Source organism: Protomyctophum parallelum (assembly GCF_964188405.1).
Source record: "Protomyctophum parallelum genome assembly, chromosome: 10".
NCBI lineage: Eukaryota > Metazoa > Chordata > Actinopteri > Myctophiformes > Myctophidae > Protomyctophum > Protomyctophum parallelum.
Window position 1 is genome coordinate 38,566,858 of NC_139704.1, and position 19,717 is coordinate 38,586,574.

At 42.7% G+C, this 19,717-nt stretch overlaps 1 protein-coding gene across 4 annotated transcripts in view; it reads right to left on the reverse strand.

The window, feature by feature from the left end:
* The window catches only part of map3k4 (mitogen-activated protein kinase kinase kinase 4), a 38,029-nt gene that overhangs the window by 2,093 nt on the left and 16,219 nt on the right, over positions 1–19,717 (reverse strand). For 3 of the 4 annotated variants that reach the window (XM_083774169.1, XM_083774170.1, XM_083774168.1), the window contains exons 6-25: positions 18,824–18,981; positions 18,405–18,521; positions 18,212–18,311; positions 18,013–18,096; positions 16,856–17,125; positions 16,127–16,276; positions 13,714–13,875; positions 11,775–11,908; positions 10,994–11,072; positions 10,795–10,873; positions 10,475–10,568; positions 10,039–10,164; positions 7,949–8,049; positions 7,684–7,764; positions 3,337–3,528; positions 3,173–3,243; positions 2,804–2,920; positions 1,834–1,993; positions 1,137–1,259; positions 503–609 (exon numbers count right to left, since the gene is read on the reverse strand). In XM_083774169.1, coding sequence (XP_083630295.1) covers positions 503–609; positions 1,137–1,259; positions 1,834–1,993; positions 2,804–2,920; positions 3,173–3,243; positions 3,337–3,528; positions 7,684–7,764; positions 7,949–8,049; positions 10,039–10,164; positions 10,475–10,568; positions 10,795–10,873; positions 10,994–11,072; positions 11,775–11,908; positions 13,714–13,875; positions 16,127–16,276; positions 16,856–17,125; positions 18,013–18,096; positions 18,212–18,311; positions 18,405–18,521; positions 18,824–18,981 — 2,505 coding nt within the window. The remainder of the gene's footprint in view (positions 1–502; positions 610–1,136; positions 1,260–1,833; positions 1,994–2,803; positions 2,921–3,172; positions 3,244–3,336; positions 3,529–7,683; positions 7,765–7,948; positions 8,050–10,038; positions 10,165–10,474; positions 10,569–10,794; positions 10,874–10,993; positions 11,073–11,774; positions 11,909–13,713; positions 13,876–16,126; positions 16,277–16,855; positions 17,126–18,012; positions 18,097–18,211; positions 18,312–18,404; positions 18,522–18,823; positions 18,982–19,717) is intronic. The other variant, XM_083774171.1, reaches the window with a different exon arrangement.

Below are 19,717 nucleotides of genomic sequence, written 5' to 3' on the forward strand. Positions count from 1 at the left end.
TATTTAAAAAAAAACTCACACCTGTGTGAAGTGAGTGGTGCAACTCCGTGTGTGTGTGTGTGTGTGTGTGTGTGGGGGGGGGGGGGGGGGGGGGGGGCGTTCCAGACCCACAGGAACACACCCAGGGTGCCAGCCCGATTCCGGCAAGCCGCCCGCGTCCAAAATAGTTGAGAAATGACAGTTACCATGTGGGGGTCCCTATACTGTACCCTCTACTGTACTGGCACACCCGAAATCACCATATATACAGTTAATGTGCGTGTGTGTACGTGTGGTTAGGTTAGGTTGTGCACAGGTGTTTTCGTGCTCAGACACACCCACCCAGCCAGCCACCCACACAGCTCCGTAAGGGAGTGGTTGCACCAATCAAAAAACATTTTTCTATATATATAAAATATACAGTACACCTTATTTTTTTCACAATAAAAACAATTCTGAGGAAAAGTAATCCCTCCAAAACGAATATAGTTTTCTATGCAGTGAAGCTGGGTTGTTCCCTCACCTTTCCAGTCACCATCTCGATCAGGACACATCCCAGGCTCCAGATGTCTGCGGCCCGGCCGTGGCCCTCGCCCTTAGCTCTGGTGATGACTTCAGGTGCCATGTATGCTGAGCAGGACAACGTTGAAACAATCATGTCAATGTCAATGTCAAAGATTTGCACACGTTTTTCACCATTTTTCACAAATAGCTAAAGTTTAAAATAATGGTTAAAGTGGTTAAAAGCTATGGTGACAATGAGGACATTAACTGAGTACATTTAGTTGGCATTAGTATTTGCCGTTTTTGTCTTTTGAAAGCCGATGACATGAAATACTGTACTTTTGACACCTTTTGTCTTGAGACCCAAATCTAAAATATGTTATGAATTAACCACCACGTAAGCCCTATTAGTGAAGTTTTCGGAAAATGTACTTCAAAGTTAGTACTACTGAATACTTGAGTATTTACTTTAATACTTAAGTGCCAACACCTGCTTTGGTGTTAGCAAAAGCTTAGCAGTAGCCTTCAAGCATTTCCCCAAAAACCCTGAAGGCCACACATTCCACAGAAATTGAATCTTCAGTCATTCTCAAGCCACAGTGACCCCTAGTGGTGGTAGTGGTATGTGAAACACAGACTAGATCATTCTTTACCTGCTGTTCCCAGGGTACTGTTGACCTCTCCAGGCATGGTATGGGCATTGTTCTTCAGCTTAACTGAGCAGCCAAAGTCACCTAATTTGATCAGACCCGACGACGTCAGAAAGATGTTGGCTCCTGTTGACATGCAAACAGTTATTTTCAATTAGGTTATTTCATCAAAGTCCCTTTTTTAAGGGTGACTGTGGTATAATCGCAATATCATTTAATATTAAATATCCCATAACTAACAAGTTGCAGTAGACGTTACATTCACTTCAAACAGACTTGTGTGACGGTGAATGTCAACGGGAACACTGGTGGACTGACTGAGATTATCAAATAGATTTGATACATTCAACAAAAAGGTACAATGTGTTTATATATATTAAACATTTTTTCAACATTTTCCCACGGACCACTTGTAGTTGTGCCATGCACACCACTAATTAACCCCTTTTGGTGTTTCAAGCATTCTGAAAAATAGCAGATCTACAAGCTCATAGCGCGCCACTGAGTGGCGCGCTACGAGCTTGTAGGTCTGCTATTTTTTTTTTATCAAAAGAACGACTGACATAGAAACATAGCTTTTTCAGAAAACTGTTAGGATGTAGAAGACAATTTTTAGAATCTGATCTCAGGTCAAAATGGGTTAAGGAATGAGGAGGAGGAGAGAGAGAGAGAGAATGTGGGGTACGGGAGGACTACGGACCCTTGATATCGCGGTGCACAATGCCGTGCTCATGGAGGACGTTGATGGCGGTGGTGGTCTGCTTGCTGTACAGCCGGATGACGTGCTCCTGAAGGCCCAGGCGGGACACCTCCTCCAGGGTGCCCTCGTCACAGTACTCCATGAAGATGTACATCTCCTCCTGTGGGTGGGTGGGGCAGCAGCGCCCCAGAGAGACAAAGAACGTACTGTCAGAACCACCTCATGGATTAAAGCTAAATTAAATCTCGCGACTGAAAAAAGGTTTTGCATGACCTAAGTCCTAATGTGAGATTTGTGATAGCGGATGAGAGTGTTATCAAGAGCATATAATGGAGCCAAGTAGGCTCTACTGGAGCGGAGACGTTGTTGTTGTTGTCAGCAGCCATTGTCTGATTTGGCGTTGGTCACGCTGTCCGACTATTACTAACCCCAGTCCCCAACCCTAAATTGAACCCTAACCTCAGTATTAACCGGCCACCTAAGTACCCTAACCTGAGTCTTAACCGGCCACGTAAGTCGGAAGTAATTTCACTTCCATGTTTCTTAATCACAGCCAGTAGAGCCGACTTTCTCCATTGCATGGTCTTGATGAGTAACCTGCTGGTGATTATGGGTTCATTGGGTTGGTGGCATTCGAAGCTGGTGTTTGTGAACACAGTGTGAAAAGGAGCCCCCCCCACCCACACTAGTGTCGATCCCTAAACAATTAACATTACACAATGTAACATATGATTATTATTATGATTTCGTAATATTGTTCCTGCCGTCAACCAGGTGAATAAGTCACTGACTGAGGCTTTAACCATTGCTTTTATATGAAGTATCTGAGACAATTTTATGAAAGATGCTTCAAAACATACCGCTTAGTTTGACCACTTCAAATGCTCCAATCATAAAATAATACCCGAAAATAGCCGATCTACAAGCTAGCTATTGTACTTGATCTGACGGGGAAATGTGCTGCTCGTACCCGATGGAGCTCAACGCCAAAGTATCGGACCAGGTTTGGGTGTTTGATTCCTTCAAATATCTTCAGTTCATCTGCGGTCTCCTTGATTGTTTTGTGGTCGTTGGGCTGGAATCGGATCTGTTAGGGAAGCCGCAAGACAAGTTACGTATTGTATTTATGAAAGAAAAACGAAATACAGAAATGGTATCTGCTGTTTTTATCACATCTCTAAATTAGAGCTAAATATTTTTTATATAGACTAGTACACACTTAATTCAAATTATTTGTGTTCAGTTTGATTATAAATTAAATATTCTCTCCAAAATTGGGATCCGCAACAGACGCCGTCTATGTGGCCTGTGGCTCTACACTGGCGGGCTACAAGTGTACCTCTTTCATGGCCATCAGCTCTCCAGAGTCGACGTTGACACAGGTGTAGACCTTCCCATACTGGCCCTCGCCTGTTTCCATGAAGAGAACACGTTAATAGACTGTACCATTATGATGGACAATAAGAACAGATTCTATCGGAGGGGGTTTTGAGTTGACCGTACCTATCTTGTTGCCCCTCTGCCACTTGAAGGTGACCTTCCGGAGGCCGACGTGCATGACGTTGTCGTAGGACTTGGGTGTGTGGCACACCTGGCCGATGATGTTGCGCTGCTTCATGACGGCGTAGCGCTTCTCCTCGAAGCTGCGGATGGACCTGCGGACGGCCTCCATGGGACTCTGACGCGCCGCCGTGTCTGAGGCGAGGGAGAGAAGATCTATAGATCAGTGGTTGTCAAACTGTTTCATGTCAAAGACCCGTACATTGATATGAATTTGTCATTGCGGACCCCCATCTGAAAATGTTTTGTGTCAGAAGAGAAGATTTGTGTTAGAAGTTTGCTTTAAAAAATATAAATATTAGGGCTGGGACTTGATTATTAAATTAATCTAATTAATCAGATGATTTGTAATTAATTAATCAATTAATCGCATTTTAATCGCATATCAATATTTGAACCTGAGAACATTGAGAAGTATTTTTTTCAAATGGATTTTGGTATACGAGTGAATCAATGAATAGTGAATACATAAGTTTAAGCAATAAAACATTGTTTTTGTAGTAATAATAATAATATCTCAAATTTAATAACTTATATTCTTATATGCTTTTCTGAGTACCCAAAGATGCTTTACAAGGGGGACATGAGAAAACATTAGGGGAAAACCACTAAGAAATAAAATCAATTAAAACAGTCGAATGAGATAGCTGGGGAAAGCAATATTGAAGGTTTGGAGCGGGGGCATGTCTCTGAGAGTTTGGGGAATGCATTCCACAGGGTTGGGGGGGGCTTGGTGCAGCAAGCACATGTGACATGACCATTAGAAAACACCTCTCTGTTGCTTCAGAAGACATAACAGCCATAACAGATTTTACGTTTTAGTTAATTGGCCATAACCGTTTAGTTAGAAACCATGTCATCTGGGCGCGCGTGGGTCCTTGAACTGCTACTGGGAGTTGGAATAACTGATCCATACATAGCGTTAGAAGGAGGAAAGTAGGCTTTCAACATTTTTGTGCTAAAAACGAGGGGCTGCACAGCCTGCACTTCCGCGGGTGTGAGGGGAAAGGATCTAAGTGCCATAGAACTCCTCCTAACGCTATGGACCAGAGCAACTGTTGACGTTAGCTAAGCTTGATGCTGCATGCAACATGTTTCGGATCGAGCCGATACAGGAGGCTTGACGTGTTGCGGCAATATGCGAATTCTTTATTGCATAATTCCACGCAACTGTGCTTTTATCCACGCCATCATCGGATAGCCTTTTAAATCTAATTTCCCATCCACGGGGACAAGCAAAGTGACCTCAGCTCGGCTTCCCTCCCGGTCTGGTGGACTGTCTGTCTCTGGTGGTGTTATTGTCTGACGACGACACTGCACTGCAGTCAAGGGGCCAGTGAGGCACTCCAACGTTGAAGCGCTGGGCCCTAGTGGTAATAGGAAGGACTGCAGGCAGACCCGTGGATTCATGATGAGGAAACCCTGTGCAGCTGGGCTTTAACATTGAGCGCTCGGTTGCACTTCCGCATTGTACCACCAAAGTTTGGTGGTCCAATAAATGCGCCCAAAAAGGCTTGTCCAGTGACAACGTTCCGCCGTGATTAAAATGCGTAAATTCTTCTGTAATTAATTTTATCTCAATTAACACATTCAATGTCCCGGCCCTAATAAATGTTCAACGTTTTATTTTTAAATAGTACCCTCCTCCAAGGACCCCTGGGGGTCCCCGGGCCCCACTTTGAGAAACAATGGCATATAGATGTTGTTTTTAACCAGGCTGTTGTTGCTAGGAGATAAGCGTCGTTTCCATTCAAGAGGGTTTATTTGTCACTCCGTTTCCTCTCGGCTAGCGTGTCTGATAATGCATATAGGTCAGAACTCAGAACAGGTCTAGAGGGGTTTAAGGCAATGTATGTATTGTTTTTGCCCTTCCTCCAGAGCTGGGAAATCGCTGGATCAAAGCCTGGAACTCTCTGCTTTGAATCTTGTACTTATTTTGTATGTCACATTATGTATTCTATGATGTTTTTATATTGTATGTAGTGACAATTTTATGGACCCCATGAACATTAATTGATGCCTATGCATGAGCTGACCGATTAAATAAATAAACATTGAAATGTTAGGGTAAACAATAAGGGTAAAAACCCTTTTAGCAGCTCCAGAGTAAGCCTGCCGGAAACCAACGGAAGACTTCCGGAAGGTCTTAAAAACATGATGGAACTGGCTAAAGAGTGGAGCCCACACCTTTGGGGGCCCTGTTTGGTGTTTTTCCCTCAATACCGTCGCTCTCTAAACCAGAGAGGGATGTTTTGGCCTTTGTCACTTTGTTAGGGGGGAGACTAATTCTGACCAACTGGAAATTGCCCACTTCCCCTTCTCACACTCATTGGTTTAGGGACACCTTGTACTGTGTAAAACTGGAGAAGATTAGACACTCCTTGAATGGTTCTTCCGATAAGTTTGGGAGGATATGGGGTCCATTCTTTCAATTCATTCAGAATTTGAATCCGTCTCTGCTTGGGGATGAGTGAGGTCTGCTGGACTTTTGTTTTAAAAGTAGCTTATACTGTGATTGGATTGTATGGATTGTATTGGATTGGATTATGGATGTATCATGTACCTATGTTTTATTTTATTTTATATAGGATGTTGTGTACTGTTGTTTTGTCTGTTTTTGTCTGCCTTTTATTTTTCAACTTTTACTAATCTTGTATTTAAGGTTTGTTTGTCTTGTTTTCTGTTGTCCTTTTTCTTTGGGGTGAAAATTCAATGTGTTTACTCTTTTGTTATACTTGTGGGGTTTATTTAAGAGAAGCTGTTAATGTTAATTATTATTTTTCAAACTCTATTTCAATAATGCTTCTGTGAAAAAGTGATTAAAAAAAAAAAAACATGGAACTGGCCGACTAATTTAAATGCTTGTTTCAAAAAACTGAAAAGGGAAGAATTGTGCACTGTGGCAAATGTCAGGGCTCGAAATTAACTTTTTTACTTGGTAGCGCTTGTGCTACCAATTTCAAAATGAAGGAGCACCAGAAAATAATTAGGAGTACCCACCAAAATCTAAGGAGCACCAATATGTAATCGATTTTTTACATTCATAAAAACAATAATATAATGTGTGGTTTACAAGTAACATGAAATGACCAAAGTATAAAAATGCATGGCAGAATTTAAAATGTAGTGTCTGTCCCTCATCCATCTCTTCAAAGAGACAGAGGCATCAAACATCTCCAGATGAGGACCCTCTAGTCTACACTGATTCCGGCCAGTCACATCACTTGTTTTCTTATTCTTTGTTTTGTGTTTTTCACCTTCATAGCCTATTTAGATCATATATTAGAATTTCTAATATAAAATAATTTCGATGTAAAGCATTATATTTATAGCTATGACTACTCCCTTCTAATCAGTGGTGGATAAATTACTCTAATGTTTTACTTAAGTAAAAGGATCAATACTGCTGCTATGTAGAAACACTTACAAGTCTGCTATTCTCTCTCCCTTCCTCTCTCTCTCATTCCCTCTCTCTCTTGCATGCGTGTGCGGCTGTGCGCGCACACACGCATGCACACACACACACACACACAGCTGAGCCGGTCCACCTCCGGAGCTAGAGGCTCCGGTCTTTTCTGAATCTGAACGCTTGAAATAATGTACTTTCTGACATATGGTGAAGTTGCGAGCCGAGGCGCTCTGGAATGTGAGCGATGCAGCGCTCAACGTTGTCCCGTACTGTTGTGTCAAAGAGTAGTCAACTACACACTCCACACGTTGGTTTGTTAGCATCAAGTGCTAGTGCAGCTAGCAGACAGGAGCAGTGCAGTGGATGTCAGAGAGCGGCTGAGAGCGCCCTTTTTTCTACAATCGATCGTTGTAGCCAGGCGCACCGCAGTAATTATTTGTAGTGGCACTGGTGCTCCCAAATATATTTTTAGGTCGCAAAGATTAAAATTCAGGCGCATTTGCGACCAAAATGGTCGCTATTTCGAGCCCTGAATGTTCACCGGTTTCGCCCTGTGCCTGTACGCGGCTGAGTGGGAACTAATCTCGGAGCTACAGGGTGTAAAGGTGGAGAGGGTTCTTTGTCACAGGAGCGGAGGTGCTGACCAGCTGGTATAATCCGGAGTTGGGTCTTGGCTATATCTTTACCTTTACAGACAAGTTAATAAAACTTAAACTGAAAGGCTTAGTTTAGATTCTCAAACAGACTAGATAGAAAATGATAACCGGCAGAGACGGTGCTGGCAATATGCCTTATATAAGGAGGGGATGACGTCACAACTAGGTAGGCGTGACATCAGCGGTGTGACAGACAGACAGTACGCCACAGGTCCACATTCCTACCCTTTGACTGGCTGATGAAGGTACGGAGTTCCCAGCTTCGGCGGGCAGCACTGCTGGGATCCACTTTAGGATAGGATGGCTCTGAAGAGAGGAGACGCAACACAACCAAAGCGTCACAATGACTGTACAGTGAAACGATGACACCAGTATAAACCTGAGGCAACGTAATGATGATGCACATTATCTTCTGAGCGCTAATTCTATGAGTTACTTTCGCGATTAACCAAACAACATGCTGCACCCCAATCCCACCCACCCCACCAACCTTCTCTGTCCTCTGTGGGACTGGAGTGGCGACTCAGGGATTTGAACTGCAGCTCCGCCGCAACCGATGACAGTCGGTCGTTCTCGTGATAGCTGGACCCCCTGCAGGACGACAGTTAACAATTAACATCATGTTCTCCAACCATTGAATATTATTATAAGTCCCTGCTGTAATAAGATGGTACTACACCCCCTGATCTGACATGATTTAAAAAAGGTCTAACGTGGAATTGGTGCCTATAACGCTCAGCTTGGTGGAAAGAGCATTTTGTTCATGTTTGTATATGAAATGTATTAAATTAAAACAAATACTTTAATCTACAAGAAATCTATATTTGTTACTTTGAGATGGAAAACAGTTAATAGATTATACCAACATGTGAATGGCTCTCAGGATGTGCTTGAAAATGACGGAATTTGCTGACACTAGCTGTGTATTGGCAACTAAAAATCCACAATTAGAGTTGTGTCACAGCAAAACCACATTTAACCAAACTAATTATAATTCAGATACGATGATAGAAATTAGTTCATTCTCCAAAGTCCCCATACACTAAAGGCTCATACATAGTCTGGTTTTACGGTGGTGGGGTGACCACCGAACTACAACATGACGTCACGAGCCGCGGTGAAGAGCAAACCACCGCCACCGCTCCAGCCCTTCTCTCTGTTTTTACTCACCACCGCTCAATGTTATTTCAGCTCCGGTGGTCAGCTCACCACCGGAGCGGTGGTCACCTTACCACCGAAAATCCAGACTATGAATAGGCCTTAAGAATCACCATCTAATTTGCTTTATGGTCAGCAGCCATATTGGAAAGAAGAGGGTTTTCCTTACTTCCTTCACAGGTCTTACCAATTATACTAATTAAGGCTCTGTGCCATTCTGGAGTCAAGGTGCTAATATCGTGCATGTTGGCTCACTGCAAACACTTTGATACACCAGTAGGTCTCAAAGCGTGGTAAAGGTCGCCCTGGTGTTTCCTTGAGGGGGGTCCAAATGGCCCCTTACGAGTGTGAAAGGGTTCAATTTGTACACTCTCAGTTATGGGGGTCCATGAAATAAATAAAGGTTTGAGAACCACTGTGCTGCTAAATGGAACAGAGCCTTCAATAGTATTATGACCTGTGAAGGAAGTAAGGAAGAGGTCCAATTGAATTCCAATATGGATGCTGTGCATAGAGTCTATTGGCATGCATCATTGTAAAGATTCAAACACAGCTGACGGACAGATGTTAGATTTTTAGAGAGCGTGTTATCTCAAAAGCAGACATGTCCAGCCAAAATCTAATAGCAGTGAATCAATAGCATGACGGCAGAACTGATTCGCAGGATACCATACATAGCTCACTCTTACAATGAGGTACTGTTGATCCGATTCTATCTTTGTCTCGCAAGGATACACTTGAATTAAGCCTACTTAACGTTGGGTGATATGTTTTTTTACAATTCATAACTGTGTTCTCTATGCGCTCGTAACCCTCTGGTTTCCGGTGCGATAAAAATAATGTCTATGGGAACGCAGTTTTTAGAATAGCAAATTCGCAATATCTCGGATTCTTCTTTTTGGATCAAAACAAGCTTGATTTGCGCCTCATTTCTCTAAACTATATGATCGCCGGTTACAAGATGTATGTTTTGGGTGAATTAAATAACATTTGCGGGACCCGTTACATAGGGATTATTCAATTCCTGATTCTCGGTTTTCGAGTGAAACGGCTTTCTAAGTAATAGGGTCTCTCATAAAGAACGAACTAGTGGTGGTCCCGGAGTACACAATTCAGACGCCAGATGGGGCTGTTGGCAGTAAATGAAACTAAATAAATTGAAACATCTCTAAAGATAATTTCTTTTAAGAATTTTGCCAAAATAGGGACGCCAGGGTTTCTAGATTGACCTCGCAACCAAATGTGAGGGGGGAGGAGAGGGGAGGGGACTGCTTTTCTGATGTGGTCCAGGAATGACCATTTCAAAGCTCTCATGGAGCCCTTTCATATTGAGTGACAGAGGGGCATCTTTTGATCTGTGTAGCTGGGGCTCCGTGCTGACAATAGCTGCTACCAGGTGACTCAGGGTGGGGCAAAGCTAACCTGACATCATTGCTGCCGGCAGTGCCGGGTACTTTGGTGTGGCCATGTTCCCCTGGACCCTGAGGGGCAGGGCGGGGACCGTTGGGGAACAGCTGGGTCCGAAGGTCACAGGGGAGACTTCGAGAGCTGTGTTGAAAAAAAAAAAAACTGGAGGAACTGCCTTGGGGAGATGAGGGTTGGCGCACGTACGCACTCACGAGTGTGTGTGTGTGTGTGTGTGTGTGTGTGTGTGTGTGTGTGAACTTGCACTTAAACATAATAATTATATTATTTCTGACACAAACAACAGAATCTCATAAAGACACAGAGCAAGAGAAAGAAATGTTATGAAGTTCAGATTAACACACAAGCTCACCAGCCATAGATAGTTAATTAAAGGTGGAGACAATTAGTCATGCAAGAAAAGACTATGCACACAGAAACATTGTGGTCCTACCTGAAGCCTTCAGCGTTGGGGATAAATAAATTGGGATTTGGAGGGTCACTATGGCAGCGGGGGACCTTGACAGGCCGAGGACTATTCCTGGGGGCTGAAAGAGAATGTATGTGTCACCAGCACATCTAAAAAGGGACAATGCATTCTAAAACTCAACATCTGTTTATATAGCTACCTGAAAATGTGGCACAAATCTTTGAATATATATTCTTTCAGAAGACTTTTTATTTATTTCGACGTCAGGCCTAAATGGGCTAACTAATTTACTAAATTGTAATACGTACGCAACAAAGCGCTCTCATGGAGAAGGCGTGTCTTACCTATGTACAGACCAGTGACTGGACTATGAGGCTTGCCGATCACATGTCCTATACACTCGTTCATCAGTGCTTGCAAATTCTGCAGAAAGAAAAACACGTTCACCATCAACCAATGTGACACATCTGTGAGATTCTAATGGTGAACTGTTGCATTTTGTAGGTTGCAAGTCATGAGGGGGACAAAAAAAAACTAGTTTACCAGAAAGTCATCCTCAGGCAATGCTGATATGAATCCAGGCTCGATGGCTTGAAGGAAATCAAACCCCTGAGTCGCCCACCTGTAAATGAAGAGATGTTAGCAGTGGCACAAATCGGATTATGCCAATCCTCCATGGAGTGTGTTTGTTAGTCGGCCAGCTGTACCAGTTTACTGCTATGTGGTTTATTTATTTCTATCTATCTTTCTGTCTGGATGTTATCTTGAATGGGGATAAAAATTGAGGATTTCTGTAATCAGTAGCAGCTGTGTTGGACAGTGTTGGACAGATATGGCAGATATGGGGAATCAAACGGGTGAGCTTCATTTTTATTGGCTTTTATCGATGTGGGCCTCGACACGTCATCACGCAGTACGTTTTCGTTTTCAGGAAGCCATTAAAATTCAATTTTATGGACTTTTGATAAAACATCCATTGTTAGGTATGCTCATATCTTCATTAATTTACAAAAAGTCTACAAAATCAGAGAATGTGGAATAATTGTTATTTTGATCAACGTTCGCGCCAACAACATGGAATTGTGGACAAAATCTCATCCAACGGCAACAAAATATTCTTTAGTTTTGGGTCCGAGAGGCTAAATCTAATCAAATGGTGTTCCGTGCCTCAAATTCCAAATAAATAATGGACCTCGATATGAAAAGGGTTGAAAACCACTGGCCGAATACATATCAAACTGGGGGATAGACATCACTATGACGGTCATAAAAACACAGCCTTCCGTGACCTCTTCTTGACGTCTATGAGGTAATATGGTCTTACCTGGGTCTCGTGCCCCGTCCACTCTCACACTTGGTCAGGACATAGGTCATCCATTTACGGGCGAAGGCGATGTAGCGCTCTCCGATCCTCTGGCGGAACTCCCCTGACATGAGGCGCACCACCTCTTTATGGTACTGTAGTAAATTAAAGGGTTAAAACAGTTGAGTTGAAAATGTTCAAGTGGCATTTCTTCCTCTGCCTAGTGGGAATGTGCGTGCACAATTTCATGGAAATCACACGTTGTGTTCATGATTCGCGGCATTTTCTTTGACACTGAGAAAGACCCATTTCATTAAATGGCTATAGAGACCGTGTGCCAATTTGCGTGATGTTTTAACCAAATCTGTAGGTGTACTGTCTTAGAGATTGGCACGGACGGACACACACACACACACACACACGGATGGACAGACAGACGGAGTGCAAAACATACTCTCTCCCCATGCCTTTGGCCTGGTGGAGTCAATAAAGTTATAGCAAACAGGCCTTTTGTTTTACTTCCTGCAGTTCCAACATGATATCCCAAGGATTTGTGCAAAATAACTTCATTCCACAAATTAAACAATCGTTTTCATTTTAGTCTCAGACTGAACGATTGATCAAGGAAGGAAGTTCTCTTACAGGTATTGCTGCATTAACAGGTTAACCGCGGACCATTTACGGCCGTCTTTCAGGCTAGACTGCCTATGTTTAAAGTTACCTTTGAACAGCCGCTGCACCGAGTGCTGAGTTGCTCATCATGAAAATCCACTTTAAAACATATCCCATTCTGTCTGGTGGATTGCCCGTATGACTTAAAACTGATTAAAAAACTTGGATTAAACAATGAAAACATAACTCGGGCAACTCGCGAACTGCATCCAGTGATGTTACAGGGCACCGGTTAAGATAAATGTATGAAACTAAAATGTTACTGTGCATTACTGATGATCAATGTAGTCGATTGAAGTGATAGAAATCCTTAGTACGCATTGCAATGACAAAGAAAACAGAATTCAAGCTCAGAGCTTTCTGACATTATCCAAATATTGTTTGTGAGTTGGTGGAGTTATTTCCTTCATGTTCATTCTGCAGCCACATGAAACTCCTCTGTCTCCCAGTGATGACGGAATGTCGGATATGAGTCAAGTGTTTCTTTAAGAGAGCTGCAGTTGATTCAGAATGCTGCTGCTCAAGGCCCTACTATTACCAAGATAGTGTATCATATCACTCAGATCTTGAATTGATTGATTGGTTAATAAAGCTTTGAATGGTTGGGGGACAAAATACATTACTGATCTTGTGCTACACCAGGAACCATCCAGACTTCTCAGGTCATCTCTAGGACAGGTCTGCTTTCTGTCCCCAGAGTCACAACGCTGAGAATCAATGTTCCATTTTTATGCACCACATATCTGGAACAAACTCCCATAAGACTGCAGCTCTGTATGCACTGTAATATGATCAGTTTTACTTTTTTAACTTCCTCGTACTTTTAACTGCATTTAAATGTCCTTTCGTAACGTGCTTATTTTGTGTCTCTGAATTGCTTTGTTGTAACTTGCCTGGACGTTAATGTATCATGTTTATATATAATATAATGCTGGAATGTGCATAGAGATGTATAGTCCACGAGGAAAAGATACACACCCGCTAAAATCCATCCATTTTACTTGCTATACATAATGTATTTATTACAGTGAGTTAATATGGAGGTTTCAGAGCAGAGCTAAATCAGCTTTCGTCCCACTCAAAGCAACTGCAGTGTTGTGTGTCGAACGTACACGATCTACAAGCTCACAACGCGCCCTGGATGTAACACATTCTGAGCTTGTAGATCGGCCATTTTTGGCCCTGTGACACCGCCGTTATGACGAAATGTCAAGTCAGGCTTTGGACTCCTTACTCTAGCCTGGTTAATAACCAGGCTATCCTTACTCCACCTTTTGACCGTTCTCACCTCAAAGGCAAAGTTGTAGCCCTGTATCATGGCCTCCCTGTAGTACTGCTGCAGGGTGGCCGACTCGGACTCGTCCACCTCCACCTCAAACTCCTCTTTGAAGATGCTCTCCACCCGATCGATGGCCGTGTTGATCTTCATGCAGAGCTGCAGCGCTTCGCCCTGTAGGGAGGAGAGACGTGGCAGAAAGAAGGAGTGACGTAAGCTCAATCTATACTCGGCCACTTGCGAGGCTTTCTTGAGGATCTGTTATTTTCAACAGGTGACACCCTCCGTTCTTTATGAATCGAGAACATATGTTAACCCATTCTGACCTGAGATCAGATTCTAAAAATGTCTTCTACACCCTGACAGTTTTCTGAAAAAGTTATGTTTCTATGTCAGTCGTTCTTCGATTTTTCAAAAATAGCAGACCTACAAGCTCGTAGCGCGACACAGAGTGGCGCGCTACGAGCTCGTAGATCTGCTATTTTTCAATAGCTAAAGCACAACATAATGCTAACACCAAAAGGGGTTCCCGCCCAAAATGGATTAAGAAACAAGCATCACTGTGGAGCGGAATGGATTCAACGGAACAATAGACACATAAAACCCGATATCTTCCACCCACTGTGAAGAAGATTTTTACATTGTATGGAAGTGTATCAATGGTATTATAACAGCACTCACTGCAACACATAGGTCATGGTCACATGCACATAAAGAATGTGATATTAACCCTTTTAGACCCGAGGACGATTCTACAAATGTCTTCTAAATCCTGGCAGTTTTCTGAAAAACCCATGTTTCTCAAAACATTTTCATGTCAAAAATATAAGTAATATGCCGCCGACCCCCATCTCAAAATATTTTGTTCCAGGGACCTCCCCAGAAGCAAAGATTCGAGTTAAAAATGTTCGCTCTGAAAGAATATATATTCAAAGATTTGCGCGATTTTAGAAAGATAGCATATCTACAAGCTCTTTAGCACGGCACTCAGTGCGGCGCTATGCTATGAGCTTATAGATCTGCTATTTTCTAATAGCTAAAGTATAACATAATGCTATTTTTTTTAAGCCAACGCAAAAACCTAAAATGACAACGTTTGAATGGGTTAATGCAATTATGACAATACTTTGAATAAAAGGAGAAGTCATGTAATCACCTTACTTCAATTATCTTAATACAATTAAGCTCTTACACGCACCAAGTCATGTAATCACCTTACTTAAATTATCTTAATACAATTAAGCTCTTAAACGCACCAAGCCTAATTGCAGTTAAGATATGCAATATTGGGCATATGAAATCCTTCATCACATTTCTCCCGCTTTGTTAAATGTGCATATGTATGAAATGACTAAGCTTGCTTCATTAGAACTGGTGAACAAGTCTGTGGAAACACAAGCCTCTCAAATAAATAAATAAAAGAACAACAAAACAAGCTGTTTGTTCTGATATTATTATATATATATTATATATATATTATATATTACAGAACGCCCCTTTGAGCAGGGGGTTGTAAAGGGCTTAATTGTTATTATCATGACGAACCATTGCCTTAATCGCGGTATAGCCAATTAATAATACATTTGACAGTTGTAGCATGAGGTCATATTTTCCAAGTGACTTCATGTTGTTTGAAATTCAGAAAATAAAAGCTACACCACCTAATTAACCCAGCTGGGGAGATTCAGTTTCTGCTTCACCCAGTTGATGCCTGTTCAGATAGTCATGATGAGTGCTTGGGGGGGAGGGGGGTTAAGTGTCTTGCTCAGGGACACTTGGACACGTAATTCCCGGGAGGGGGGCTAGGTGGGAGAACTCGTGACCTTCTGATTACCAGAAAGCTTCTCTTGCCACTAAACTACTATGATGTACAGTGGTTCTCAACCTTTTCAGGCCGTGACCCACCCCCAAAAAAATAATCATATTTGAACTGGGGACCCTCCCACCCTGACAAGGACTAAGCTGATCTACACACTCACAATGCCTCGCCTCGCGGCCAATGTTTGACCAGTGTTTATAGTATAGTTTGTTCCTTTAACACAATTTCGGCCTTGGACGTGTATACAGCAAATTTGATATCATAACCACGGGGTGCCTTGGACATGTATAGGTGTCTTTAGGTCTTTAAAAAAAATGTGGTTGGCCTCTCCTTCTGCAATGTACTCCTTTTGTTGATTTGCGCATGCACACTACCGTTCACTTCCTTGTTTGTGGCTAGAAAAGAATGGCTCGTATCTCCTAATCTAGGGAACTCTCCATTGTTTTGACCAGATGGGCAATGTTCCGTCTTCATTTCAGACTGCCTCTCGTTTTGGAATATTAACGCTTCTAGAGAGACTTTAGCGTGACCGGCGTGAGGTAAGAATGGAAAGATTGTGGCTCCCGGTGTTGGGGGGGCAACGGAAGGCGGGATGACTGACTATACCTTGAGCTGCTCCAGTGCACTGGCGATGAGAGGCTGACTGGAGGTCTGCTCCCGGCTGAGAGTGAGCAGATCCTCCATGGACTGCTGGAAGGCCTTCCGCTGGGCCACCAGGTGGGCCGACTGCATGACGATCAACAGCATGTTCTCCACCTGGAGGATGAGGTTAGTGGAATAAGACGCTTGAGAACTTGTTCATGTAACTGTGAACCAGGGTCTTTTTCTTTAGCCCCTCCTTTATCCAGCTTTTGGTGTGTGCGCACCAACTTTGTCCTAGTTAGTTACTTTATTGACACAAATGTATAAAACATTGGGTCCAAACAATAATAAAAAACCCATGATTCAAAAACTTTAAAAAGGTACAAACATTAAATTCCCATTGACAATGAATGGACAATTTTACGTCATAGTGTCTGAGCAAATAGACATAGTGTCAATTTTACGTCATGATGATGTACGATGAATAGAGCGCCCCTCACTTCACACGAGTGTGATTAAAAAAAAATCAAACGTCTCAATTATTTAATCGAAAAAGCCACCAAAACAGACTAATCTCTAAGAAAATAATCGCTGGTTGCAGCCCTAAAAGTCACTTCAAGGGAAAGGATTGCTCGACTCAAGGACAGACTGTATGAGTTCAGTAGCATGCTGGGTGCAGATTCAGAAAATACGTGGATGGGAATATAAAATCTGCACTCTCTCAGTAATAGTCTTAGGAGTCTTTTTCCTCACCTTCATGGCCCTGAGGGTGTCCACCGTCTCCATCTGGGGAACCATCTTGATGATCTCTCCGGCCCACTGGGCCCATTCAGAGACGGTAGGCGAGTCCCCGGCGCCATGCTTGCTCATGAGCAGGTAGGCCTCGTCCTCGGACATGTCGTCGGGGTCCATGGAGCAGTCTTTCCCTGCCGCTGCGTTCAGCAGCTGAAGGATCAGGGGCCGCTGGTCCATCAGGCCACACGGGACGAAGATCTCCAGTTCCTCCAGGCCCAGGATTTGAACCTGCGGACACAAGACGGGTTAAAAAGCCAGTCAATCATTTCACGTTCCACTCTACTGTCGTATTAGAGCCCGGTAGAGGCGCCGAAAATGATTAGGTCTGAACTAATAGTAAGTCTGCATTTTGAGCTTCATGCAATACTACATCGACCAGTAGGTGTCCTACCGTCACCACAGCTGTGTTAGTGTGCACATTCTGGCTCCATGTGAAGTTCTTTTGTTTATTGAGTTTCGGCCTTCTGGCCTTCAATGAAGTTATATTGTACTAGCATTTGCTACCGTAACCGTACAGATTGGAGAAAATAACACTTATTCTCACAAAAAAGAAATAGTTTGGATTGCAGGTTTAACAAGCTGAGGAAATAATCACACATGGGCCGAAGGGAATGATCACAAGCACAGATAAGATAGAGGTGAGGTACAAATGTAGGGAGGGATTATGAGGCATGGTAAAGATGTAGGGAAGGATTATGAGGCATGGTAAAGATGTAGGGAAGGATTATGAGGCATGGTAAAGATGTAGGGAGGGATTATGAGGCATGGTAAAGATGTAGGGAGGGATTATGAGGCATGGTAAAGATGTAGGGAAGGATTATGAGGCATGGTAAAGATGTAGGGAAGGATTATGAGGCATGGTAAAGATGTAGGGAGGGATTATGAGGCATGGTAAAGATGTAGGGAAGGATTATGAGGCATGGTAAAGATGTAGGGAGGGATTATGAGGCATGGTAAAGATGTAGGGAAGGATTATGAGGCATGGTAAAGATGTAGGGAAGGATTATGAGGCATGGTAAAGATGTAGGGAGGGTTTATGAGGCATGTCAATGATGTAGGGAGGGATTATGAAGAACAGGAAATGGCACAAGGCGGAACGCAAATCATTTATTCACCTTGACGTAGCTTCTCTCCTTGAGTGCCTCCAGCAGACTGGGTACCCCGCTTGTAATGTTGAAATCTGCAGCGATCTCCAAGTCCTGTAGGCGACAAAGGAAAAGGTGCTGTCAGACCACAATCTGACATTTTCGCTACTTTTGAAACATGTTCAGGTACACCAGGTTGAAAGTAGTTCAAACTACTGCAGTTTCTCACCTTGCGAAGCATTTTTGCAAAGCCCAGGGCCTTGGATGCTCGCTCCCTAGCTTCGTGGAAAAGCTCCTTAAGCGAGCGGCTTGTTTCGATAACAGAGCGCCTATAAAAGAAGGATGGAATATTTAATATATATCTCCCCAGAACAGAGAAATGAATCATTGGCTTTAACAGTAAAAAAATCTATTATCGTTACCTTATCTCATCTGAAGCTGTGCTGTCATCTGCACTTTCCCAGAATTCATCGTCGCTCTTTTGCAGGCCTGCGTCAAGGAAGTCTCCAGTGGATTTGAGGAGCATCCCAGCAATGTCACTGTTGGGGTCAGGAATTAGTCTTTAATATATTTATATACACACATGTAAGGGATGGCATGAACAAAAACAAGTGCTCCTCTTATCCTAGGAAAAAAGAAGAAAAAAAACACTAGTGCATAGTGTAGTAGTAATACAGCATTTAAAAATGTGCCAACTAAAACGGCTTGTTTTGTTCTTTTACCACTACATTAAGGTTTTTCAAAAATAGCCGAGCTACTAGCTCATGTAGATCAGCTTTTCAACACCATCGTACAACAAAATAAAAATCTTAAGTAGTTAATAAGACATTTTGCCACCGACCAGAAGAGCTTGCCAGACTGGGCCTCCCCACCACGGATGTAGGGGGTGATGACTTTGGTGAAGTTCCACTCCTCTTCTAAGAGGTTCTTCAAGCTGTGCGAGGCCTGGGGCAGCTGTTGCAGCATCCGAATCCAACTGTGCATGTATTCAAAATACACCTGGAACAGAAAATTGGAAAAAAAAACAATGTTTTATTATCCTGCTAGATATAGTAGCATTTCAATGTGTAAGGGTCATCTTATCAATGCAGTATTCAAGCATAGGTTGCCAGTTAGTTACAGGCTGTGCACAAATGTTAGTTAATTTATTAGATGATAAAATGATTATGTTACTTAATCAACTCTATGGCATCCTTATTCTGGGCATGTCATAATAGGTGGACAGACACATTCTGCAAACATGGCTGATCAACAAGCTTTAAGGGAAACTATGGCGCCTTTCTTTGTCCTTTGTTCCAGGTTAGCACCGACGAAGGTCCCAGGACCAAAACTATTTGAACTCACCATGAGCACCTTATCATGAGCCGAGCATCTAAAAATAAAATAAATTCTATTTTCTTAAGTCTCAGCCTAAGGAGTCTTCCTTAACCCATTTTGGGCGGGAAGCCAATTTTGGTGTTTCAAGCATTATGTTATACTTTAGCTATTGAAAAATAGCAGATCTACAAGCTCTACGAGCTTGTAGGTCTGATATTCTTTGAAAAGTCGTGAAAATGTTGCACAAATCTTTGAATATATATTCTTTCAGAGCAAACGTTTTCAACTAAAAAAATTGCTTCTGGGGGGTTCCCTGCCCTGGAACAACATATTTTTAGATGGGGGTCCGTGGACAAATACATATAATTCTGGGGGTTCTTGACAATCTTTTTCTGCCAGTTTTCCTTGATCTACAACA